Source organism: Mesoplodon mirus (genome assembly GCF_964341445.2).
Source record: "Mesoplodon mirus genome assembly, chromosome: 3".
NCBI classification, from domain to species: Eukaryota; Metazoa; Chordata; class Mammalia; order Artiodactyla; family Ziphiidae; genus Mesoplodon; species Mesoplodon mirus.
This window is the reverse complement of record NC_138978.1, coordinates 41,955,325-41,982,735: the sequence shown is the minus strand read 5'-3', so window position 1 is coordinate 41,982,735 and position 27,411 is coordinate 41,955,325. Positions and strand designations below refer to the sequence as shown.

Here is a 27,411-nt window from a genome sequence, read left to right as displayed (position 1 = left end):
CCATGGTTCACGGGCCCAGCTGCTCCACGGCATGTGGGATCTTCCCGGATCGGGGCACGAACCCATGTCTCCTGCATCGGCAGGTGGACTCTCAACCACTGCGCCACCAGGGAAGCCCCCTATTATGTTCTTTAAAATTATTTCTTACGCTTTTTTTTTTTAAGGAAAACCTTTTATTTATTTATTTACTTTTGGCTGCATTGGGTCTTCATTGCTATGCTCAAGCTTTCTATAGTTGCAGAGAGCAGGGACTGCTCTTTGTTGCAGTGCACGGGCTTCTCATTGTGGTGGCTTCTCTTGTTGCGGAGCACAGGCTCTAGGCACAGGGGCTTCAGTAGCTGTGGCACGTGGGCTCAGTAGTTGTGGCTAGCAGGCTCCAGAGTTCAGGCTCAGTGGTTGTGGTGCAGGGGCTTAGTTGCTCCACAGTATGTGGGATCTTCCTGGACCAGGGCTCGAACTCGTGACCCCTGCATTGGCAGGCAGATTCTTAGCCACTGCACCATCAGGGAAGTCTCTCTTATTATGTTAAGGTAAACTTTTATATAATTACTTTTCAACCTTTGTTTCTTTCTAATGCAAGAATTTTAAATTACAGTTTCATTTTAAGTAATTTTAGTCACTACCCTCAAATTTTGATGTCCTTTTTTTTTCCTGCCTTCTTTTGGATAGAGGGGGTTTTGTTTGTTTATTTGTTTGTTTTACTATTTTGTTTACACCATTGGCTTATCAGTCATGCATCTTTTATTTTCTCTAAGGTTTAAAATATGCATCTGTAACTTATCACACTCTACCTTCAAACAATATTATACCACTTCACACATATTGAAGGAAATAATAATATGCTTCCATTTCTCCTTCTTATCCTTTTTTGTCATACATTTTACTTCTACATATGTGATAAATACCACAGTACCTTGTTATTATTTTGCATTAAATAGTTAATTTAAATTTTTTAAACTGAGATGAAAGGACTCTGTATTTAACATTCCCTGTGCTTGCCATTTCTTTGTATAGACCCAAATTTTCATCTGGTATCACCTTACTTCAGCTTGCAGAATTTCCTTTAGCATTTCTTTTAGTGCAAAGTAGTTTGTGTAAATTCTCTCAGCTTTTGTTTGTCTAAAAATGTCTTTATTTTCATTTGATTTTGAAGAGCATTTTAACCAGTGTATAATTCTAATTTGATCTCTCTGTCTCTCTTCTCTCTGTCTCTCTCTCCCTCACCTCTTTTTTTTTTTTTTTTTTTTTTTTTTTTTGTGGTACGCGGGCCTCTCACTGTTGTGGCCTCTCCCGTTGCAGAGCACAGGCTCCGGACACGCAGGCTCAGCAGCCATGGCTCAGGGCCCAGCCGCTCTGCAGCATATGGGATCTTCCCGGACCGGGGCACGAACCCATGTCCCCTGCATCAGCAGGCGGACTCTCAACCACTGCGCCACCAGGGAAGCCCTCTCTCTCACCTCTTTAAAGACATATTCCATTGTGTTTTGCCTTGCATTGTTCCTAGTGAGAAATCAGTGATGATTCTTTTTTTATTTCCCTGTATATAATACATATCTTCTTTTCAGTCTGCCTCTAATATTTCCTATTTATCACTAATTTTTTAGTAAATTGGTTATGATGTGCTTTGGTATGTTTTTTTTTAATGTGCTTATCCTTTTAGGGTTTGTTGAGTTTCTTGGGTCTGTTGTTTATAGTCTTCAAATTTGGAAAAATAGGGCTATTATTTCTTCAAATATTTTTCACCCCTACCCTTCCTGGGACCCCAGTTACAAACATGTTAGATTACTTGTAGTGCTCATAGGTACTGAGGCTCTATTCATTTTTTTAAGTCTTTTTTCTTTCTGTGCTACCGTTTGGATATTTTCTATTGCTGTGTTTTCAAATTCACTGATATTTTCTTCTTCAGTATCTAATCTGCTATAAAGACATACAATGTATTCTTTAGTTCAGATATTGTACTTTTAAACTCTTGAGGTTCCATTTGGTAACTTCAAATTCTTTCTTCATTATGCTCATGTTTCCATTCAAATCTCTTAATGTATATTTAGAATTGTTGCTTCAAAGTCTATGTCTGCTAATTCCATCATCTCTGTCATTTCTGGATCTATTTCTATGAATTAAGATTTCTTCTGGTTATGGATTATATTTTCCTGCTTCTTTTCATGTCTAATCATTTTAGTGGATGTCGGACATTGTAAATGTTTCATTGTTGAGAGTCTGAAGTTTGTTTCCTTTCTTTAAAGAATGTTGAAGTGTGTTTTGTTTGGGCAGGCAATTAAGTTACTTGTGGATCAGTTCCATCATTTTTCAAGCTTTATTAAGGTAGCTCTAGAGTAGTCTTTAAGGCTACTTTAGCCCTACTATTATGATTCTTTTGAGGTCTCTACTGAATGTCCCTGGTTCAACAAGTTCTCTCCACTCTATACAGATGGAACGTGAATGTCTCCCAGCCCAGTCTGAATTCTGGAAAGTATAACTCCCCAGTAGTTTTTACCCACACTCATGGAGTTTCATCCTGTGCATGCACAATTTAGCATTTAGACAAAGACTCAAGTGAGACCCTCTATGCATATTTCTTGAGCTCATTTCTGAGTAGCTGCTTCCTCTCTGGTACTCTTACCCTGCAAATTCTAATGTGTCAGCCTTTCCAAACTCCAACATCCCTCTCATCAACACAAAAATACCCCTGAGGTCTACTTGGGTTTTCTCTCCCTGCTCTGCCAGAAAGTGCCTCAGGCATAAAGCTAGGGTGATCATCAGAATCATCTTATTTGTTTTCCTTATCTCAAGGATCATAGTTCTGTGCTAACAGTTGTCCAATGACTGAAAAGTTGTTTCATATATTTGTCCAGTTTTCTAGTTATTTATGCAGGACAGAAAGTTCAGTACAACTTAATCATGTTCAGAAGCTAAAATCCCTCTCCCTTGGGTCTTTTTATTCAAATTTCACTTCAAAAGTTGTAATCACTCCTACAATACTCTCTGTCCTCCTTTCTTGCTTCATTTTTCTCCTTAGTACTCATCATCCAACACTGTATATATTTACCATCTTATTTATGAATTCTTTCCTTTCATTAGAATGTAGGTTCCATGCAGGCAAGGATATCTGTATATTTTGTTCCCTGTTATAGCTCTAGCACAAAGATTAGGGCTTAGAATACATTAAGTGCTCAATAAATATATGATGGATAGATGGATGGATGGATGAAAGCTTACCTCTTTCCAAAATCTTTCCCTAATGCCATCCCTACCCATTCTGCATCTTGTATCATGGTGCTGATCACATCTTTATTGTTCATGTGTCTGTTTCTCTCTGTTTCTCTCTCTGTCTCTATCTCTCTCTCTCTCTCTCACACACACACACACACATGCACACACACACCCCAGAAGTTCTTACACAACAGGAGTGTGATCATGTCTATCTGTGTGTCCCCATCTCCCTACACAGGGCTGGACACAGGAGAGTTATCATTTGTGTTGAATGGAAATTGTCCCCATCCAAGAGGTACAGTTGTGCAGGAAACCAGCAGAGGGCAGCACGAGGTCATGCATGACTATTGTCTTCTAGAGCCAGTCTTCTCAGGTAAGTAGGGACTGGTCCCAGATGGAGATGGACTGTAGTCTCAGGCTGACTTAGACACACAGATCTAGTGCTATTCCCTCAGTAAAGGACTCAGGAGGGCCCAGGCAGCCTCTCCTGGTTACCCCCACCCCTTGCTGATTCAGCATCTCCTGCCATTTACGCCTTCATCCACACCCAACATTGATGGAGGGAGTGCACGCACACACACAGCCCTTCCTCAATTATAAGAGCCTTCCCTTCACCACCTTCTCTCCCAGCCTGTGCTGTTTAAGTTCCCTGCTCCAAATAGGATTTCTCAGAGGTCTGTTTCCTGGCCTCCCTGTCCACTCAATGCACTTAGCAATTCCCTTGAAGTCCTTTAATGCCCACCATTTAAATTTAATCCTACCACAGGCACTGCCAGGAGGTGAGCATTGTTAGTTCCAATTTACAGATGAGAAAACAGACTCAGAGAGGAAAAGGAACTCACCTAAGATCACACAGTTTAGTGGGTGAAGAGGCTGAGACTCAACACCAGACTGTACTGGTCCAGGGCTCCTTCTGGTCCAGCTGCAACCCCCTCTCCAGCCCAAGCCCCCAGGGAAGAGGGCAGGAGCAGGTGTTCTGGAGGCCATAGTGTACGTGCTTTCCTCCCGGGATTATTGTTCTCATCCTAAAATAAAGCCAGTCGCTCCAGACTTTCTTTTTTTTTCCCTCCCAATATAAACCCTGGGGACCTCTGCCTGCTTCCTGGGAACTCTTACAGAACAGAGCTTGGATATTACTGGTGTATTCCAGGGCCAGACACAGGGCTTCGCACATGGTAGGGGCTTCCTTAAGGCAGGATTGTCGGATGGATGGATGGATGGATGGATGGATGGATGGAGTCACCAAGATGAAGGACAATGCCTGGAAACTCTATTTAGAGTCTCCTCTGCTCTTCCAATAATTTAATTCAGCAAACAGTCCCTGAGGTCCCTCCAACACTGGACCCTGTTCTGGGTGCTAAGACACCGTCAGTATATGGGGAAACTGAGGCTTGCACCAACAAAAGCTTGCAGCAACTCGGAGGAGACTGTGCCTGGAATAGAAGAAGAGACCCGGTGGGGGCAGCCCTCACCCCTGCCCACAATAATGCTGGGAACCAGTGTTGCTTCCTGCTGCCTGGGACCCACCGGGAGAAAAACCATTGTTTAGCTTGGAGCTTGGCCCCTTTCCTACCACCCAATCCTTCCCTTTCCCATTGTCTTTAGCCCTCTCATCAGGGTACAGGAAGCAGCTGCCGACACAGCAGCAAAAAGAATGGGGAAGGGGCTGGGGGGAGCAGATGAGGCCATCCCAGGAGAGGTAAGACGCTTCAGCTGGTTGTCCCTTCCTAGATGAGCTGCAGACAAAGGCCCAGGCAGCAGACTCCGCCAGTATGGAGCTGGGCACCAGGTGCAGAACTCAGGCTTCAGAGGCTCAGATCCAGATTCAAGGCCCAGTCCAGTATCTGCCACTGATGTGCTGTGTGTCCCTGGGCAAGCCTCTTACAATCTCTGAGCATCAATTTTCTTCTCAGTTAGAGCAAGGATAAGTTGCTTGCCTAGTGAGGATTAGCTTATTGCAGTCACAATTAACACAAAAATGCCTAATACCTGAGTATTTTTAAATGTTCATTTCTGTTCCTTCCCCCCACTTTAACCATAGAAAAACACCAAGAAAGACGATGGCAAAGGGTGTTATTGTAGCAGATGGAAGCAGCGCTTTCTATTAGGTAAATGAAGATGTATTACCACAACTGGGTCATCATCAAAATCACACTTAATAAATCTGTAATAAATCACATTTAATAATTAATAATCACATTAATGGAACAGGTACATTTATTGAGCATTTACTATGAGTCAGGCGCATTACTTCTTCACAGTTATTCTGTGAGTTAGGTATTGTCAGGGCCAGCTTCATGGGTATGTGACCAGTGCAGTTGCACAGAACCCGTAACTCAGAAGTTTGCCCCACAATTGGGGTTTAATGCTCTGTGGTCGCCATCTTGAAATTCTTAATCATTTTATTTTTGAATTTCTGGTTTGAAAGTGAAGTCTGATGGGACATGGAGCATACACTGGGGACTTGGAAGCTCCACTCATACATAGTCCTGCCTCTCCTAACCTCCCTCTCCCCGTCCCCAGGAGGGGTTCTAAGCTGCCTGTCCCCCTGCCCCGCCTCATCCTAGACAGGGGCCTGCGTGCAGGCACAAAGAGGGCTGGGTTGGCGGTGCATGCCAAGTCTAAGGAAGGGCCCCCCCCCCGCCCCGTGAGGGTCCCTATGCCCAAGGGAGCACGACGTTAACTAGTGAGCAATAAACAGCATGATGTGCTGAGCAAGAAATCATGAGAGAACGGAAAAAAGCTTTTTTCCTGATTTTTGAACAAGGGGCCTTGCATTTTCTTTTGCACTGGGCCCCACAAATTATATGGCTGGTCCTGGGTACTCTTATTACCACCATTTCACAAAAGTGGAGGCTCAGAGAGGCTCAGCCACTTGTCCAAGGTCACACAGCTGCCAAGTGGCAGAGTTCAGATGTGGACTTCGATCCCAGAGAAGAGAGGATTCTTAAAGCTCTTAAAGCTCTTAAAGAGCTTCAGCCCAGGAATCAGAAGTCCTGGGTCCCATTTCTGATCATGGCCCTAGGCAGGTTTGCCCCCACTCTCTGCCTCAGTTTTCCCAAGTGAAGGTGCTCTGTAGAGTCTTCTAAGATAGCACAGCATCTCAAGAGGCTTTGCCACTCACACAGGATGGAATTCTGAGCCCAGGGAAGTCATCCTTGCTCACTCTCCCCACAGAGCTGCTAGGAGGATTCAGCAGGCATCACCCACCCTACATGACACTTCACAGCATATAAACACTTTCATGCTGCTCCCTCCCCCAAAAAGCACAGAGCAGAAGGCTGGGCAGGGAATATTCTTATTCTCGTTTTACTGACAGGAAAGTTGGAGTACCAGAGCTGCAAAGTGACTTATGGAAGATCACATTGCGTTTCAGGCAAGTTTTGAATGGGTAACAGGCCTCCCTAGACACAAGATCATAATATGAACATCCCCAAATGAAAACATGGTTACAATCTTGAGGAGTCCTGGTGTAGGAGGGCACCATGGGCTCCTCAGTGCAGGAGCCCTTGCTCTGAGACGGTTGGATTAATCTAATCGTTGGCCTTGAGGGTCCCAGGTATGAGGGAGGAGGCTAGGGAGGTACCAAGAGCTCCTGAGAGAAAAAAACATCTGGCCATCAGTTTTCAAAGGATGACTCAGCATCTCATGGGATATTTACCCAACACAGAAGGGTGTATTATCTATAGACCAATAGACAAACAGGCAGACAGAGGGACTGAATGGTAGATCCAGCAGAAGCATCCCATTAGCTCTCAACTACCCTCCTCCAGCCTCCCCACCCATGACCAGTCCATTGCATGAAAGGGCAGGGCCTGGCTGACCAGATGTCATTGTAACTAGGTGATACATCGTTGGCTCCACCTTACTCCCTTGGGTTCCTCAGTCCCTGGTTCCCTTGGTGAACATGCAACATCTACAGCACAGGAGGGCCATGGGAAGGGCCATCCTGGGTCAGTCACCCCTTTTGCCTGTGTCTTCTTATGAATACAGGGTTTGTTTGTGAAATGGTTCTTGAAGTCAAGACCTTTTCTTGTCCATCCCTAGACCTTCAGGGAGGTGCTACTGCAGAGTTTTCCAATAAAACTTTCTATAATGATGGAAATGTACTGTTCTGTGCTGCCCAATAGCCACTAGCCACATATGGTTGTGGAGCACAGTGGCCAGTGAGACTGGGGAACTAATTTAAACTTTTAATTTAATTTTAGTTAAGCTAAATGTAAATTTAAATTGCCATATGTGGCTAATGACTACTTATTATACTGGGCAGTGCAGCTCTAGAAACAAAAGGAGACAAAAAAAAAAAAAACCAAAATAACTGCCCATGTTTGGGGGCTTCAAAAGCACTTTCACATGCATCTTCTCATTTGTCTGTCCTGTGAAATAGATATTAATCCTCATTTTGCAGAGAGGAAAACTGAAACTTAGAATTTATATGGCTTCCATGCAGACAGTTAGCAAATATTCAAAGCATGATTTCGTTGCAGATCTCTTGATTCCAAAACTCCACTCATACCTCTGTATAACTCTGCCCACTCATGTAGGCATCACATATATATTGGATCATCTACCTCTGGTCTAGACACATAAAGATAAATAAGAGACAGACCCAGACTTTGGGTGGGTCCCTAGACAAAGACAGTGTGATTGACACAATAAGAATGTGGGTATAAAAATTACTTTAAGCAACTTTTTTCCAAGTAGTTCAAAGCACTTTGCTTTAAATACCATCTACATCTGATGACTTTCAGATTTACATTTCAGGCCCCAACCTCTGCCGAGAACTCCAAATAGATATACCAAACGGTCCATCTGAATGCTGAATTGACTTCTCAAGTTTGCCCCAAATCTGTTCTTTCCCATCTCAGTAAACAGCAATTCCTTTCTTCCAGCTGTTCCACCCTAAGACCCTGGAGTCATCTATTACTCCTCTTTTTTTGCTCACCTTCTGTGTAAACCATCAGCAAATATTGTTAGCTCTGTGGTCAAGAAGCATCCAAAATGCTCACCATCTCCACAACTGCCATCATCTTTATTTGTCCCTCACTGTTCCCTGATTCTCTTTTCCACACAGTGGCTTAGATCTTTCAAAAATCTAAGCCAGAGCTTAAAGCACCAAGGGTTTTCCAAAGTCCTCACAGTGGTCCATAAGGCCCTACAAGATCTGCCCCTGGGGCTTCCCTGGTGGCGCAGTGGTTGAGAATCTGCCTACCAATGCAGAGGACACGGGTTCGAGCCCTGGTCTGGGAAGATCCCACATGCCACGGAGCAACTAGGCCCATGAGCCACAATTACTGAGCCTGCGCGTCTGGAGCCTGTGCTCCGCAACAAGAGAGACCGCGACAGTGAGAGGCCCGCACATTGCAATGAAGAGTGGCCCCCACTTGCTGCAACTAGAGAAAGCTGAAGAGTGGCCCCCACCTGCCACAACTAGAGAAAGCCCTCGCACAGAAACGAAGACCCAACACAGACATAAATAAATAAATAAAATTAAAAAAAAAAAAAAGATCTGCCCCTGATGCTTGTCTGACCTCATTTTCTACCGCTCTCCTCTTGCTCTTCAGGTCCAGCCACAGCAGGTCTTCCAGGCCACTCCTTCCTCTTGGCCACTTGCACAACTCACTCCCTCACTGCCTCCCAATCTCTAACCAAAGGTCCCCTTATCACAGAGGCACTCCCCGTCCCCTTATCATGTTTCAGTTTTCCTCATACTATTTATTATCTCCTGACATTTTATATGTTATTGCTGTCCTCCCACTCGAGTATAAGCTGCAGGAATAGAGTTGGCAGATAAAACACAGGACACCCTGTTAAAAGTAATTTCAGGTAAAATAGAATTAACTTTTAAAACTATGAAGATGTCCCAGACGTTGCATGGGATATACTTATACCAAAAAAAATTCGTTGTTTACCTGAAATTCAAACGTTACTGAGTGTCCTGTATTTTTATTTGCTAAATTGGGCAACCCTATGCAGGAAGGCAGGGTTAGTGGTTATCTTGTTTATTGTTCTATCCTCAGCGGTAGAACTGCTCCTGACATATGGTAATCTCTCAATAAATATTTACGCAATGAATGAATGAACATGTTCAACCGGGTCATTAATCTGTAACACGGCTAAACCTTTAATAAACAGCATGAGAGTCAGAGGGTTGGAGCCTCTAGGCTGGGTTAGTCACAACTTGGGGGGCCCGGGCGGCTGATGAACTTCCCAAGCAGGTCGAGCAGCTGGATGCTTTGCCTGGCCCATCCCTGCTCCTCAAGAAACAAAACTCTGGGCTTCCCTGGTGGCGCAGTGGTTGAGAGTCCGCCTGCCGATGCAGGGGACACGGGCTGGTGCCCCGGTCAGGAAAGATCCCACATGCCGCGGAGCGGCTGGGCCCGTGAGCCATGGCCGCTGAGCCTGCGCGTCCGGAGCCTGTGCTCCGCAACGGGAGGGGCCACAACAGTGAGAGGCCCGCGTACCGCAAAAAAAAAAAAAAGAAAGAAAATAAAAGAAACAAAACTCGTCCTTGTCAGCTGAGCTACAGGTCCCAGACCCTCCTGGGGGCGGGGCCTCCTCGACTGGCAGGTGGGACCTGCCCTCGCTTGAGCCTGCATCCTTTAACACCCCGCCTCCCCACCGCCTCCTCGCAAGACGTCACCAGACGGGCGGCCAATGGGAGCGCGCCTTACTGGCAGGCGGTGTCGGCGGTTGCTGCCAAAGGGAAGTGAGTTGGGGCTGGAGCTATGGCCCGCGTCTGGAGCCCGCGGCCGCCGCCGCCGCCGCCGCCGCCAGCAAGTCGGGAGCAGGTGTGGCCGCAGCCGGAGCGGGGGCCGGAGTCGCGGCTGGAGTGGAGGCGGCGCGTGTGAGTTGCCGAGAGTCGCCCGTGCCGGAACACCTCGAACTCTGGGTGGGAGCGCTTCAGGTGGGCTGAGCCGCCGTCGCCCCTCCTCACCGCGCCCCCAGGCCCAGACAGCAGGGCTGGGGTCTCCCCGGGCGCGGGACTGGCTCCTCTCAGGCCAAGCCCTCCAGGCCGGGCTCTGGGTCTTCCTCGGCCTCTGGCTTCCTTCAAACTCAGGCCGGAGGACGGTGATCATCTCAAACTCGGGCATTTTCTCTGTCGGGGTGGTAGCGGCTGGGAGCCCCCTCCTGCTGCCAGCTAGGGAGGGAACAGCGCCTTCCCATCGTCTCGCTCTGCATCTCTCCCTCTCCTCCCATTGAAGAACAAGTTTCTTTTTTTCTCTCCATTGGAAATTCTACCCCGGAAGTCCAAAGCACCCATCTGTGTCCTTCCCCAGCTCCTGGAGCACCCTTAGAAATACTATATACTGACCAGGTCTGAGAGTCTCTTGACTTGACTTTTTATTTTCTTTGGGAGACAAAGGTTCCCCCCTCCTCCACGTCCAACACCCCCTTCGGTAGCTGACAGTGCATGCCTAGGACTTTATCCATTTGGATCACCAGCTCCCTGGCCATCTTTAGGTGACTTCCTCCACCCATCTGAGTTACAGTTTCCTCTGGGCTCCAATCTCCAGCCCCCAGCGGATCTGGTCAGTCCCACTCCTGGGTGGGACTGACCAGAGGGGCTCTGGCCCAGGATTCCTCACCCTGGAAGGCGGCTCCAAGGCCTCGAGAGAATTGGGCGTCGGGTACGAACCTGGCAGCTCAGGAGTGGGTGCTCCACTTACCCCACACAAGAAGATGAAAAAGCGCAAAGAGCTCAATGCACTGATCGGCTTGGCTGGGGACAGCCGGAGAAAGAAGCCCAAGAAAGGCTCAGGCCACCGCCTGCTTCGCACCGAGCCTCCTGACTCAGACTCTGAGTCCAGCTCAGAGGAGGAAGAGGAATTTGGTGTAGTTGGAAATCGCTCTCGCTTTGTCAAGTGAGTAATGCAGTACTCAGGGGTGGGATGGGGAAAAGGCATCTCCTTGCACTACCAAGGAGGCAAATCAAAGAGAAGGAGAAGGGAGTTCTTAGGAAGAAAAAAGTGTGTAGACCTTGGAAGGCACAGAGGGAGGAAGAATGTTAGGGAGAAGATGAGTTCAGTTTCTGAATGAAGGATAAATTAGAGACCTATCTCTGAGTATGCAAAGAAGAGCTCTGAATCTAGGGTGGAAGGGTGGACTTGGGGAACGTGCTAAGAGCCCAGAGAGACCAAGGTGGGAGTAGCAAAGAAGCTAAGAATAGGGAACTAAGAACAGAGAAATTTGGGGGACTAGACCTTTTGTTAAGTATAGGAGAGACAGGGACCTTAGGACTGCAGGTTTTTTTGTTAGGTTGGTTGGATTTTTTTGGTTGTTGTTTTTGTGGGGGGGTTGTTGTTGAGGGTTTTTTTGTTTCTGTTTTTTTTGCACTCTTGATGGGTCTGAATCTTGGTGATGGGGGAATGTGGTGAGGGACATTCTGTTAAAAGCATGAGCCTTGAGAGAAATGACGGGTGGGAAACAAAAAGAAGAAGCCGGTTTTCTCAAACCACTTTTAGATGGTGCAGCCACTAGACAAATCCAGTAGTGAGTACAAAGACATTGCGAATTAGGGGTTACGGTGGGAAACGGCTGAAGGGAACCTTGAAGGTGCCCTTGGACTCTCTTAAGGAGCACGTTAAAAGAAGAATATGCTGCTGAGGTTGTGGAAGCAAGAGCTAGGCAGAAGGTTGGGATGCTAAAAGAAAAGAGATTGAATCCTTTGAGGTTTGTTTGTTTAGAATGTCTGTGTCCTTTTATGTTAAAGGAAGAGATTGGTTTCTTTGCCAGGTGAGGTAGTTCAGGGTAATCCTGGGTTTGAGCTGTGAATATCTGATGAAGTGGAATAGTTAACTGGAATAGTTATCCTGTTGGGTTAGTTTAGACCTTGAGTGCTGGTTGAAATTTGGTGTGAAATCTAACCCCTTTCTATGTTTCCCTTCCTTCTGAGCCAGTAAGCTGGAGTGTACCAGGTGTCCATTTAAACCTACTGTCTACTTTTTTTCATTCCATTTGGAGTAAAACTCACTCAAAAGTTTATAAAGTTTCAGTAAACTGAAATGAGGTCCTCTGGCGTGAGTATGTATTTAAGAGAGAGAAATAGATAAGTGAATTACAGTACAGTGATGGAATGGCAGAGAAGCTCTGGTCTTTACACTTCCCTAACCTGAGCCAGTTTCCAAAGAAACTGATGATGACTTGATGATGGCAGTGAGCTGCAGTGCCCACAGGTGCTTCCTGTAGCTCACAGGAACTCCCTCTGTTTCATGTGAAGTTTGAAACCTTCGTCCCCTATAGATGAACTCTTTATAGGTCATATTATTTAGACATATTCAACCTGCTGTTCAGATTTAAGTGTGTTACCCCTGTGTTCCCTGGTGAATTAACTGGTATTCATTAGAGATTATAATTGCATGGCAGAACGTGCTATTTTGAATAAAGCTGTATTCAAATCTCTTTTGTACTCCTGGTTGAATTTGTTCTTATGATCAGGGGAGACTATTTACGATGCTGCAAGATCTGTTATCCCCTCTGTGCTTTTGTCATCCTTGCCGCCTGTGTCGTGGCCTGCGTTGGCTTGGTGTGGATGCAAGTTGCTCTGAAGGAGGACCTGGATGCCCTCAAGGAAAAATTTAGAACAAGTAAGTGGTCACCCTTTTCAGAGTATAATTTTGGACTCTTTTTCCAGGTTCTAGGACAAAGTGAACCACACTGAATTAAGACTTTTGCTCACTCTGATGAAGCAATTATATGTTCCTGTCAGCATTTTTAAACTCTTTCTTAGCTGTCAGCTTGAATGCAGTAACAGTTACTCATTTTTAAATCCACAAACAAAAACCAGTACTTACGCGCCACTAGGACAAATAGCATCTGAAATGATGGTATTGCAGTCAAACACTTACAGTGCAGGAGGCAAGGGCTAAGATCCAGAAGTGTAGAAGCTTGGTTAATCTCCACCTGTGACCACTTCATATTCCCCAACTATAAAGTGGCAATAGCAACACTAGGCTGTTCCCTTCCTCCTCACAGGGACACTTGAGAAAGCATGTGGGAGTGTCTGTCAGACAGTTTCCTCCTTAAGAAAAACCTATAGAAACATAGGACCGAGCAGTAATAATGATAGCCAGCATGTATGGAGTGCTTACTGTATGCCAAGTCAGAAATAAATATTTGTCTCATGAGTGGTTTAAAGTTTAAGAAACTTTAAGTTGAAGAGTTTTATGTATTCAAAATTGTCAAGTTGTATTTTGCACATCCAAAGTTCTTTTTCTGAAAGGTGTGTTTGCATGGCAGCTTCAACCTGTTTTAACCTAAAGATCTTCCTTTAGCAATACTGAGATCTTTAGTTCTAGGTTTCAAGGGTTAATTTTCTAAAGCTAGTAAAGTTATACCCAAAAGATGCTTTACTCAGTCTTTGTTTTAACTAACAATTAGTGCATAGCTACAATTACAACCTGAATTTTATTATAAATAATCAAATTAATTTTTAAAAAATTTCTAAGCTAAGGAAGCAGTTTCAGGTTAATCAAAAATACCCTAACTTTAGCAGCTTTAACACACCAGGAAACTGACCACCAGGCTTTCTCAAGGTCATAAAGAAATCTGGCCCCAGAACTAGAATTAAGAGTTGTTTCCTTACTTCCTCTCTTAAGCCACAGGAGGTCACAACCTCCTAGCTTTCCTTCACCCCAGCTTCTCTTTGCTGCCCGCAGTTAGTTAAGTTCCAAACCTGACCTAGGGACAGCTAATCCTTAGTGAGTATGTTAATGACGTTCCTAGTGATGTTGCTTGAAAAAAATATATTGAGGGGCTTCCCTGGTGGCGCAGTGGTTGAGAGTCCACCTGCTGATGCAGGGGACGCGGGTTCGTGCCCCGGTCCGGGAAGATCCCACATGCCGCGGAGCAGCTGGGCCCGTGAGCCGTGGCCGCCGAGCCTGCGCGTCCGGAGCCTGTGCCCCGCAACGGGAGAGGCCACAAAAAATATATATATAGATAGATAGATAGATAGATAGATAGATAGATACTAACTTTGGTTTTCTTCTGAGCTTCTGATTCAGGGAATGGGATAGGGTAGGCCACAGTTCTCTGCCAGGATCATCCTGACCTATATGTTTTATCAATTGGTGGGATCAGACTACAGTGTAAGAATGAGATTTGTATTCTAGTTATTTTCCCTCCTGAATGCTGTCCTTAGCAGTATTACAAGGTGTTTTTAAGGCCAGTGTTTTCTTGGTAAGTAGTAATCATAACTTGGAAATGAGGTTCTGAGAAGCAGTGTTTAACTATAAATAACCACTGGCGACACCTGTCTGTGCCATCATCTCTCCGTAACTAGTTGGGCCTCCTCCATTTGTACTACAGCTTGTTTTGGTTACATATAGGAGTTATTTATTTATACATTTCAAAACATTGCTCACTTCTGCCTTCCAGGGATTCATTTCTCTGATTGCTCTGTGCCTGTGTTTTCAGGACACCAGTGTAACTTGTACCTTAGCTGAGCTTTTCATTTTCAGGAAATTTCTTTGTTTAGAAATGCATATTTGGGGCTTCCCTGGTGGCGCAGTGGTTAATCTTGTTAAACTTAAATAATCTTCCTTTGAATTATGCTTCTACTTTCAATATATTTCAATAAGTTTATTTTTATTTCTTGTTTTTCAAGAGGACAGTGGAAGTAAGACCACCTGCTGACCTGGTTTAAATACCTTTTTGAAAAATTCAGAGCCCCTTGTCCTTTATCTCATTATCTTCCAAGACACTTGTGAGGAAAGGAGGCAGGATTGCTGAAATATCTGGAACAGAAAGGAAAGCAGATAGGCTTGGTATTTTTCCCTTGAGGCCCAGGAGTAACTTGATCCTTAAGCTTGAAGTGCTGGCTGGCCTGAAACTCAGCTCAGTATTCTTCTTCTAGAACCAGGTACTCCAGAAGACCTCCACAGTTATTATAAAGAAGATTCTATTCCTAAGCAATCTTCCCTATCGCTCAAGGCTAAAGTGAGGGGAAAGAATTTGGAAGAAAAACACAGTATTGATAAATCAGACATCTTTATTGCTGGTCATACAGGGAGAGTAGCAGTTTGGTCATTCAGTGCAGAACTTAAAAATGGTCTTGTTAGGCTGTAAGCATCTGTGACAGCTGAAGTATACTAGAAAGAGTATTGGTCTTAGAAGCACAAGGTTTGACTGTTGAATCCTGACTTGCTCATTACTAGCTATGAAACATAGGCAAGTCACTTATTCTTTCTGAACCTCATTTTCCCATCCATAATATGTAAAGATGTATTTGTGCTATGAAAGCACTTTGGGCATTCCTCTGTCATAACACCTGTCACACTGTATAGTAATTCTGGGGCGACGCCTTGCTCCCCACTAGACTGAGAGCTTCAGGGTCTTTTGTATGCACTAGTGCCAAGTACAGGGCCAGGCACACAGTAGGGACTCGATCACAAGATGAGTAATTACATAAAAGTTTATTGTAAATTATAAAAATGTATAATTATAAAGTATTGTTATTGGCATCATATGTTGTATCTAAAGGGTATAGGCAAAAATCTCCATTTCCTGATCTTAAAGATCAGGAAAAGAGCTAAGTAAGTTCTTTTGAGCATTACTATACTAAATTTTAAATAAGTTGCTTTCCATGTTGAAAGAACATGAATTAGTAATCATAAGTTGTTTGTTTACTACACTTCATTCCATTTATGTAATCAGAGTGCCTTTACTTGTCTTATCTCTCCTAAACAACCCCAAATCCGATCATGAATATAATCCCCTCTTAACTCATACAATCCTCAGGATCCAGAGTGTTTTCAGGGCTTGTCAGACTCACGTGTTTATTAGTTAATAATTTTAATCCAAGTTATTTATGTGTTTGTCTTACTTCCTCCTCTACTTAATTCATATAGATTACGGGGAAAAGGCTCTCCCCCAGCCTTAGGATGTTTTCCCACCAGAGAACGGCAGACGTGTGTGGGATGCGTTTCTCTTTATAACCTCACCGCATATGTATACGGAGTTCAGTTGGGTGCCATAAGTGGTACCTTAATTTCGACTGACTGGTAAAATATTCCTACCACATGAGATGAATGTATTCCTGCAAACTGTGTGTAAAGCAAATGTTACGTTAAAAGCACTTAGCCAAGTCTACTATTTTTTAAAGAAATCCCTCAGCACATATTTTTGAAAAGTGAATAAAAATATCTAATTTATTTTAATAATTCTGAATTTTCAGGTAGTGGGTTTGCTTACAGTGAGGATACCACCCCCCCCCCCTGATTTTTGTGGGGATTTTTTTGTTGTTGAATTTATTTATTTGTTGAGTTTTCTTTGTTTAACTTAATAGGATAATATTAACTCCATTTCATACCATACAGTCATTTCACTGGACAGGCATTTGCATGCTTCTGTGTACCTGGGACTGTGCTGGCCCCTGGAATACAGGACCCAATAAGACCTGTCCTCAGGCAGCTCTCTGTCAGTCTGATGGAGGGGACAGACAAGTAAATAAGTATAGCACAGTGTGTTCAGTGCTCAGTAGACTTGGGAGTGGTAAAGAGGTAACGGTGGTCCAAGGTGGGGGCCAGCTCTTTGTGCTGAATCTTGAAAGGAATTAACTAGGCTAAGGTGGCAGAAATGAAGAAGGGGCAAGCCAAGGGCATCTAGGCAGAGAGAATAGGGTGTGCAGTCACTGAGGCTTAAAGAGGTTGGTGTGTCAGGAAAATCAGCTTGGCTAGAAAGTAGATTGAAGTGGTAGCTAAAGTGATGAGAAATATGGTTGGGAGGTAAGCAAAGGCCAGATTTATTCAGTCTCTAATACTTACTGAGTGCCTGAAATGTGCCAGGTATATTCTAAATGCCAACTATACAGAAATGAACAAAAAAAGTCTGGGAACTTACATTTTAGTAAATTATTTTTTATCTGTCCATTATGCCAGTTTTTGGTTTTAAGGAAAGCATACGATAACTAATCAGGCAGTCTGTGGCTTTAAAAGAAAGACATAGGTTTTATTCTGGAGGACCAACCACTATCAATCAGTATTTTATTTTCCATGAAAAGGAAAGAATAAAGAAAGAAGAGAAAGCACTCTTTCAGGCCTCTACCTTGAGGCTGGCAAATCTCTAAACCATCCATGAGATGTTGTTTCCCAAAAGAAAGGCCAAATAATACCCTATACTTCACCTAACATTTTCCTTTATCTTCTGTTTCACTTTGAGCTTTTGGGTTGATTTAAGAAAACACTATTTGCTGTTTATGAAAAAGATTTAAAATCTTCGCTCTCATAACAGTACTTGAAAGGTGGTAAGAATCTATCTTGCGTTTGACCAATTTGAGATAGAAAAAAATAGATTTAAACATTTAGAGATATAACTTAGGCTGTCACCTTGAACATTAATGGAGTAAGGTTTATAAATCTTCATTGACCAGTCAGAAAGCTTCTTAACTGAGCAGGTCAGTACTTAACATTTATTTATCACGTATTATATGCCTGGCCAGCTGTGTGTAGTGCTTTACAGCCATTCTTTCACTTAAAATATACTTCACAGGATGGTTAGAATTATCACTGTATTACAGATGAAGAAACTAAGCTCAAAAAATTTGAGTAGTTTGCTCAAAATCACAGTTAGTAAGTTACAGAGTTGAAATTCAAATCTAACTCTTTCTGCTGATGTTGTTTGTTATCATTCTTAGCCACCTGACTTTAAAAAGTTGTATTGCCAGTAGTGAAATAGCCCCAGTTAAATGGAGCTTTAGCATTAAAGATATACGTTTACGTAAATAAAAGAACAGTGGAGTTGAAAGATGTGAGTTGTCATTATCCTCCCAGAATTAACTTTCATTAATCTATCTTCTTTCCTGCTGTATGATTATTTTTTCATCTTGGAGCCATGAGGGAACTTTATGGCTATTTATCATTGTTCTTATTTTTGCTTTTAGTGGAATCTAATCAGAAAAGCTCATTCCAAGAAATTCCCAAACTTAACGAAGAACTACTCAGCAAACAAAAACAACTTGAGAAGATTGAATCTGGAGAGCTGGGATTGAACAAAGTCTGGATAAACATCACAGAAATGAATAAGCAGGTAGCAAAAGTGTGATTCTATTTCTCTGTAAGCTATGAATATTTCATTTTGTCTGTTTAGTATGTATCTGTAAGTATAGGGAACTCACTTCAGATTGTTTTACTTTTTGAAATGGTGCTTTGCATACTGTGATCCCAACACATTAAAGTCAGGTAAAATAGGTAATAGTTATGCATTTACCCAATATTTAAAATGTTAACCCTTTCTGCAAAGGAACAGAGTTTTACCAAGTAGAACAGTTTAGAGGAAGTTAGAAATTCTTGAATCAACTTTTCCTAAGGAACAGTGTAGGTATTAAATTTAAGAACAGTGTCGTCTAACGCCCAAGAAAATTGGATAACTTGTTTTTATTAGCTAATGAGAGCTTATCTTGTTTAATATAGTTTACAGACTTACAGCCTTGCGGTGTAGTGCTACATGCTGTACTAAAAACTTATCAGCAGCTAATGATAAGTATTATTCTAGAATAGCATTGGAGGAAATGGCAGAGTTGGTTAAATACCTTGACCAGGCAAACAGGACTAGAGCCAAAACTTTTCCAGTCCCTAAATTGGCCAGATCTCACATTCATTCCGAAAGAGGGACTCTGTCAGAGGAAAAGAGCATATTCAGAAGATGTTGATGCAGCATTGTCAGGATTCAGCAGTCAAACCTTGTGTTTATATGAATAAGGTGCTGCAGTTGCCACTTGGTAACTATAGCCCCTGTTCTCAGTTTCTGTGGCTTAGTTAAGAAAGACATGTGCGTCGAGAAGAAAACTCAAGTGCCAAGTGAATAGTACACCCACAAAGTGCTTAAAGCTAGTTTTCCCTGTTGTCCCTGTCGTGGCTAAGAGGATATTCTCTTCTCAGAGTGGAGTCACAAAGTTCAGAATCAGCCAGGGCAGAGAGCACTGTGCTAGAATAAAGTGCTTGCCAATGTTTTGGAAGCTACCCCCTCCTTTCAGCAGTAGTTTGGGAGTGGGGCGGTTCAGCACTTGTGACCAGAGATCAGTGACCTGGGGCAGAAGCTTTCAAACTTTTGCCTGGAACCCACATTAAGAAATATTTTTCATCATTACCCAGTAAACACATGCATACATGTATGTAACTGAAATAAAAGTATCTGAAAACAGTCACTTGTCCTTAATATTATGCTGCCTTAGGATATTTTATTATTTTTTGTTCAGTTCTCTTTCATTTTTAAAAAGTATTCGTGAAATAATTGATGGGTTGCAGCACCTAGTATTTATTAGTTATCATTTAGCCTTGGACTCTGAGTTATAAGGGAAAAGCAGGTATTCACTCCGTTTTTACAAGAAAATTGGGATAAACTGTGGTCTTGCTTGTATTCACAGAGCAAATGAGCAGTTTGTCCAGAGAGTACATCAGGTGAAAGTAAACCACCATGAAGCACTGAGAGACAATTAGCATCTCTCTCTGGGGCAAACTGTGGGTTCTTTATAGTAGCCAGTCATGGAGTTTACCGGGCCTCTCACTGTTGTGGCCTCTCCCGTTGCAGAGCACAAGCTCCGGACACGCAGGCTCGGCGGCCATGGCTCACGGGCCCAGCCGCTCCATGGCATGTGGGATCTTCCTGGACCGGGGCACAAACCCGTGTCCCCTGCATCGGCAGGCGGACTCTCAACCACTGCGCCACCAGGGAAGCCCATATCTCCATTTTATAGATAAGAAAACTAAGGCTCAATGAGGTTAAGTAGTTTGCCCAAGGTCAACAGCTGTGTAGCAGTTCTAACAAAAGATTCAAGTTGTAGGAGCCTGTTTTCTTTCCAATTTTCTACTCTGCCTTCCATCTTTATAACCTCTAAAGGACACAGTAGGTGCTTAGTAGATAAAGCTGAAAGGATGTGAAGTCAAGTCCCTATCAGGGCTCATAATCATTCATCATTGATGATTGTCTGTTTTAGTAACTTTTTTACTTACTATTTAAAGAACACTTAATTTTAACCCCAAAGCAGAAAAGCAGCATTTCAGGCTTTATAGTGTAAAATGGTCTAATAAAATGGTCTACAGTAGCTATTTTTAATTTCACTAATGAAAAGTCATGTAATATGCATGAAATTCATGACTCATCTTTTGGCTGGAATGTGGGGGATTTTTCCTTAATGGTTTGTACCTAATTCAACTTTTTAGTCTCTTTGAATTGCAATGTGTGACTTTAGAGATAAGTTCTATAACACTTGAATCCAATCTGACATGCTAGAATGTGTCTATCAGAGACCAAAGCAGTCCCAGATATCAATAATGGGAGAGTGCCCCTTGTCTCTCTATTCTAGTTAAACATGTAGCTTTGCTCTAGTTTTCCATAGGTTTGGGCATTATTCCACCCAAGAGAGGAATGCTGAAAAATGCAATCCAGCTTTGCGCTTTCTGGGACTGTAGCTGAGTCCTAGTGACAGTGTGTGGTCCAGGTCTTATAAGAGAGTAAGAAGTCCTAAGTGTTGCCTGGTAATTGGAGAATTAGTGGTCAGCTCTCCAGAGCATACTCTTTCTGTGAGGCAGCTGATACCCTAGGCCTAGAGCTTTTGGGGCATGGGGAGAAGTGGAACAGCACCTCACCTTACGTTGCCTCGGCTTTCAGGCTGCTCCTCTGGTTTTGGGTGAAATGATAGCTGTTAACCAGCCACACTGGCCATTTGTGAGACCATTACCATTTTTGAGATACCTGTGACTAACATCAGGCTCTGCCACAGCCTCAGGATAGAGCCTTACCTGGGAAAGTAGTTTCTACCCAGATTGTTCCACCTAGAACACAGCTTGTTGTTCCTTTAAGATCTGGCCAGTTGTCACTGGAAGGAGTTGTTCCCTCAGGTGAAAAAAAGGGAACCACACAATTGATAGGTCATTTGGAATAATCATATCCTTGCCCATCGAGTTGGTGTAGAGCCAGTTGTGTACGTGATTTGGGACACTGAGTAAAACACACATGGGGGAGACCCCTTCCAAATACTTTATGATTGAGCATGTTAAGATAGTCTTGGAAGGCCCAGTGGAGGTCATGGGGAAAGGGCCAGCCAAGGAAATCTGTCACACCCCTTACAAAGCTTTGTGATGTGTTTTCCTATGTGTATATTTCTTCCCCATCTTTTGTCTTTAAAATTTCATGAGTAATATGTGAATGTATTCTTATATAAGATTTAATAGCAAAATACACATAGAACTCTTACGAAAACTCCCCTTCAACCGCATCTCTGTATGTGCCCCCATCACACACAGATACACACACATAACACACATTCCCTGTCCCCATAGTTCTTCGCTGTCAGTAGTCTGGGCTACATTCTTACAGTCCCCTTTATATGCATTTACAGAATTGTAATAGCTTTTAATATGAATTAGCTTTTAGGTTAGCGTGTGCACATGCACACGCGTGTATGTGACTAAATGGAGTCATTAGGTATATATTCTACAGCTTTCTCTGTTTAACTCAGTATATCTACATCCTTAGTGTTAGACATTTAGATGTTTCTAGAGTTTTGCTATTACAAATAAGAAAGCAGTGAATAGTCTTGAACGTACATCTTTATGCTGGTGAGCATAAAGTAATCTTTTTTTAATTTGTTTTCTTCCAGTTTTATTGAGATGTAATTGATATACAGCACTGTATAAGTTTAAGGTGTACAGCATAATGATTTGACTTAATACATCTAAAATGATTATCACAGTACATTTACTGAACATCCATCATCTCATATAGATACAAAATTAAAGAAGTAGAAAAAATATATATATTTGTCCCTGTGATGAGAACTCTTAGGGTTTACTCTCTTAACTTTCGTATATAACATACATCAGTGTTAATTATGTTTATCATGTTGTACATCACATCCCTAGTACTTATTTATCTTATAACAAGAAGTTTGTACCTTTTGACCACCTTCCTCCCACTCCCCCTCCCCTCATAATTCCCCCCCACCCCGCCTCTGGTAACCAACCACAAATTTGGTCTCTTTTTATGAGTCTGTTGGTTTGTTTTTGAACTATAATTGACCTGTAATACTGTTAGTTTCTGTTATACAACATAGTGATTTGATATTTATATACATTTCAAAATGATCACCACAATAAGTCTAGTTACTTATGCCACCATATAAAGATAATATGTAGTTATTAACTGCATTCCTAACACTGTGCATTTCATGCCTGTGACTCATTTATTTTTCACCTGGAAGTTTGTACCTCATAATCTCCCTCACTTAGTTCTTTCCTTCCCCCACGCTTCCTCCCCTCTGGCAAACACCTGTTTGCTCTCTGTATCTGTAACTGTTTCCATTTTGTTATGTTTGTTCATTTGTTTCTTAGATTCCACATATAAGTGATATCACACAGTATTTGTCTTTCTCTGTCTGACTTATTTCACATAGCATAACATCCTTTGGGTCCATCCATGTTGTCACAGATGGGAAGATTTTATTCTTTTTTATGGCTGAGTAATATTCCATTTTGTATATATATGTGTGTGTGTGTGTGTGTGTGTGTGTGTATCATACACACCACAACTTCTTTATCCGTTTATCTGTTGATGGGCACTCAGTTTGCTTCCATATCTTTCCTATAGTAAATAATGCTACAATGAACGTAGAGGTGTATATATCTCTTCTAATTAGTGTTTTCATTTTCTTTGGATAAATACCCAGAAATGGAACTACTGAATCATATGGTAGTTCTGTTCTTTATTTTTTTGAGAAATCTCCCTACTGTTTTCCATAGCGGCTGCACCAGTTTACATTCCCAGTGCAAGAGGGTTCCCTTTTCTCCACATCCTTGCCAGTACTTGTTATTTGTTGTCTTTTTTTTTTTTTTTTTTTTTTTTTTTTTTTTTGCGGTATGCGGGCCTCTCACTGTTGTGGCCTCTCCCGTTGCGGAGCACAGGCTCCGGATGCGCAGGCCCAGCGGCCATGGCTCACGGGCCCAGCCGCTCCGCGGCATATGGGATCCTCCCAGACCGGGGCACGAACCCGTATCCCCTGCATCGGCAGGCGGACTCTCAACCACTGCGCCACCAGGGAGGCCCTTGTTGTCTTTTTGATAGTAGCCATTCTGACAGGTATGAGGCAATATCTCATTGTGGTTTTCATTTGCATTTCCCTGATGATTAGTGATGTTGAACATCTTTTCATGTGCCTGTCTTCTTTGGAAAAAAGTCTGTTCAGATCCTCTGCCCATTTTTTAATTGGGTTGTTTGTTTTTTAGATGTTGAGTTGTTTGAGCTCTTTGTATATTTTTGAGTATTAACCCCTCCTCAGATATATCGTTTGCAAATATCTTCTCCCATTCAGTGGGATCCCTTTTTGTTTGGTTGACAGTTTCCTTCACTGTGTAAAAGCACTTTAGTTTGATGAAATCCCATTTGTTTATTTTTGCTTTTGTTTCTCTTGCCTAAGGAGACATATTCAAAAAGGTGTTAATAAAACCACTGTCAAAGAGCTTACTACCTGTGTTTTCTTGTAGAAGTCTTATGGTTTCAGGTCTTTACATTTGAGTCTTTAATCCATTTTGAATTTATTTTTGTTCATGGTGTGAGAGAGTAATCCAATTCAATTCTTTTTCATGTAGCTGTCCAGTTTTCCCAACACCATTTGTCGAAGAGGCTGTCTTTTCCCCATTGCATAGTCTTGCCTTATTTGTTGTAGATTAATTGCCCAGATAACTGTGGGTTCATTTCTGGGCTCTCTATTCTGTTCCATTGATCTATGTGTCTGTTTTTGTGCCAGTCCCATACTATTTTGATTACTGTAGCTTTATAGTATAGTTTGAAATCAGGGAGCATGATACCCATAGTTTTGTTCTTTCTCAAGATTGTTTTGGCCATTTAGAGTCTTCTGTGTTTCGATACAAATTTTAGAATTATTTGTTCTAGTTCTGTGAAAAACGCCATTGGTATTTTGATATGGATTGCATTGAATCTGTATTTTACCTTGGGCAGTATGGTCATTTTAACAATAATTTTTCCAATCCATGAACACGATCTATCTTTCCATCTGTTTGTGTCGTCTTCAGTTTCTTTCATCAGGGTCTTACAGTTTTCCAAGTACAGGTCTTTTACCTCCTTAGTTAGATTTATTCCTAGGTATTTTATTCTTTTTGATTAAACAAGTAACCTTTAGGATAGATTTCTAGAAATGAAATTGCTGAATTAAAGGGTGTGAACGTTTCAAATTGTGACAGATAATCCTAGATAACCATCTAACAAGTCTTCTCCAATTTACATTTCCATTAACAGTGCATGAGAATACCTATTTCCGTTTGTGCTTTTCAAACCTCAGTGTTATTCATATCTTTTTAAGGGCATGTGTTAAAACCTCCTTGATGTAACTGCTGCTCTTAAGAGGTTTATAGTTTGCTGAGAGTATCTCTCTGGAGCTGAAGTTTCTCACCCATTTTATTTTTAAATGGATAGAGTTGGAATGTTGAAGATTAGTCTGAGTATTTTGGAGCACTTATGGAGAATTGCATGTTTAAGTGCTTATTAAAATTTCATTATTAAAGAGCTAACACTTACTTGGTATTTTGTTTGTATCAGGTACTGTGCTGAGAGCTCTAGATATGTATCTCATTTAAGCCTCATAACCTGTATTAGTCATCTGTTGCTGTGTTACATTTGTCCCAAAGCTTAATGACTTAAAACAACAAACATTTATTATCTCACAGGTTTTCTGGGTCAGAAATTTGGAAGCAGCTTAGTTGAGTTGTTCTGACTAGGATCTCTCTAAGGTTGCAGCTAAGATATACGGCCAGGGCTGCATATCTGAAGGCTTGACTGGGACTGAAGCATCCTCACTCACATGGCTGTTGGCAGGAGGTCTCAGTTTGTCCCACCATGGCTTCTCCATGGGGCTGCTTGAGTGTTATCACAACATGGCAGCTGGCTTATCCAGAGTGAGTGATCCAAAAGAGAGCAAAAAGGAAGACAGTGCTTTTTTATGACCTAGTTTTCAAAGTTGCCCATTGTTACTTGCACTTTATTCTGTGGGCCAAAAGTGAGACACTCAGTGCAGGCCACACTCAAGGGAAAGGGAATTAGTGTCCACCTCTTGACGGGAGGACTATCAAAGAATTTGTGGACATATTTTAAAACCATCATATGTCCCAATGAGATGGTTGTTGTTATACCATGCTACCAGTGAGGAAAATGAGTTCACACTTAATGTAGCCTTATCTCCTACTTCCTAGACTCTACCCTCTACTCTGCTTGGACTACCCTTCTCAGCATCCATCCCAGACACAGAGTGTTCATTCTTAGCCATTCATTCATTTGGTAGTTGCTTATTGAATGCCTGTCTTTGTGTCAGGTGTATTATGGAAAATAAAACAGACATGGTCCTTGATGACATGGAGCTTACAGTCTAGTGGAGGAGAGAAACCTTAATTTAAAATCACACACATAAATAAATCATTGTCACTCTGAGAAATGCTATGAAGGAAAAGTATTCTGGGCCTATTCTTGCTATTGCTTCTTACCTATTCCCTGATGCCACACTCACCCTTCTAACCTAGAAAGGATAGCTGATTTATTTCTATATATAAAACTCTTACTTCTCTATCAGAGTCTGATTTGAGTCCTGCTTCACTGAAGCCTGTCCCTTTCAACCCGCACTAATATTTTCTTAGACTGTATTCAGTATCACATTTAGTACCTTTCTTTAATGTTACCTATCTACTTCTACCTCTCCCTCTCCCTCCCTCCCTCCCTCTCCCCTCCCTCTGCCTCTCCCTCCTCCTTTCTCTTCCCCTCCCCCTCTCCCTCTCCTTTTCTCACTCATATTTTGCTCCTGCCCCCCAGGCCTTCTTTCTATTCTTCAAATATGCCAAGCTCTTTCCCACATTGGGACCTTTGCCCTAGCAATTCCCTCTGCCCTGAAATGTACTTCTTTTTATCTCTCTCTGGTTAATTCCTTATTATTTAGATCTCAGTTTAAATTTTATCTTCTAATAGAGGCCCTCTCTGGCAGTCCAATCTAAAGTAGCTACCCAGTCACTCATCATCACCTTATTTTATTTTTTTTCACATCTTTATTGGAGTATAAATGCTTTACAATGTTGTGTTAGTTTCTACTGTACAACAAAGTGAATCAGCTGTATGTATACATATATCCCCATATCCCCTCCTTCTTGAGCCTCCCTCCCACCCTCCCTATCCCATCCCTCTGGGTCGTCACAAAGCAGCGAGCTGATCTCCCTGTGCTATGCAGCAGCTTCCCACTAGCCATCCATTTTACATTTGGTAGGGTATGTATGTCAATGCTACTCTCTCACTTCATGCCAGCTTCCCCTTCCTCCCCATGCTCTCAAGTCCGTTTTCTACCTCTACGTCTTTATTCCTGCCCTGCCACTAGGTTCATCAGTACCGCTTTTTAAAATTCCATATATATGCGTTAGCATACAATATTTGTTTTTCTCTTTCTGACTTCACTCTGTATGACAGATTCTAGGTACATCCACCTCACTACAAATAACTCAGTTTCATTCCTTTTTATGGCTGAGTAATATTCCATTGTATAAATGTGCCACATCTTCTTTATCCATTCATCTGTTGATGGACATTTAGGTTGCTTCCATGTCCTGGCTGTTGTAAACAGAAGTCACCTTATTTTCATTTTCCTCTAATGTATCCCGCTATCTAATATTTTTCGTATATCAAATTGTCTCTTTGCACTAAAATGTAAACACCAAAGATCACTGGCATCTGTGTTGTTCACCACTGGAATAAAATAGGGCTTAATAGATATTTGTTGCAGGAATGAATGAATGAGTGGATGAATGAAAGGAAAATGGTCTGACGCCCCTGAACACATCCCTCCTAAAAGGAAAGAGGGAGAAGAGTTCCAAGGCTCCTCACTGCACTCCCTTGTTCAGAACACGCTGCTGCTCACTCCAGGAGCTCTCTTTAAATACTGTACACAGTACTTATTACTATCTAATACTTTGCTTCTTTGTTCTTCTGTCACCTCCTACCAGGATGTAAGCTCCACGAAAGCAAGACCTCACGGTCTTATTTGCCACTTTCTCCACAGTTCTGGGCACAGAGAAGGTGCCAGACATTTGTTGAAGAAAAGAATAAGGGGTCAGGTTTACTTTGTCTTGTATCCATCTGATGCCTACCACAGGGTTAGGCATGTCACAAGTGCCTAGAAACTTTCATGGTCACTCTGTGAGGCCATTCTGAATATAATTGCTG

General features: G+C 42.4%; 2 protein-coding genes across 3 annotated transcripts in view; one reads left to right on the top strand and one right to left on the bottom strand.

Moving 5' to 3' along the window:
• Positions 1–10,304, bottom strand: part of CYP4B1 (cytochrome P450 family 4 subfamily B member 1) — a gene marked incomplete at both ends in the record, with an annotated part of 40,719 nt that extends 30,415 nt beyond the window's left edge. Inside the window, 2 exon segments of the mRNA XM_082612135.1 lie at positions 9,885–10,098; positions 10,148–10,304. Coding sequence (XP_082468261.1) covers positions 9,885–10,098; positions 10,148–10,304 — 371 coding nt within the window.
• Positions 9,755–27,411, top strand: part of EFCAB14 (EF-hand calcium binding domain 14) — a 37,316-nt gene continuing 19,659 nt past the window's right edge. The window contains exons 1-3 of one of the 2 annotated variants that reach the window (XM_082613657.1): positions 9,755–11,075; positions 12,649–12,797; positions 18,089–18,234. In XM_082613657.1, the coding sequence (XP_082469783.1) occupies positions 10,894–11,075; positions 12,649–12,797; positions 18,089–18,234 (477 nt within the window). In that variant the 5' untranslated portion in view covers positions 9,755–10,893. The remainder of the gene's footprint in view (positions 11,076–12,648; positions 12,798–18,088; positions 18,235–27,411) is intronic. The other variant, XM_082613658.1, reaches the window with a different exon arrangement.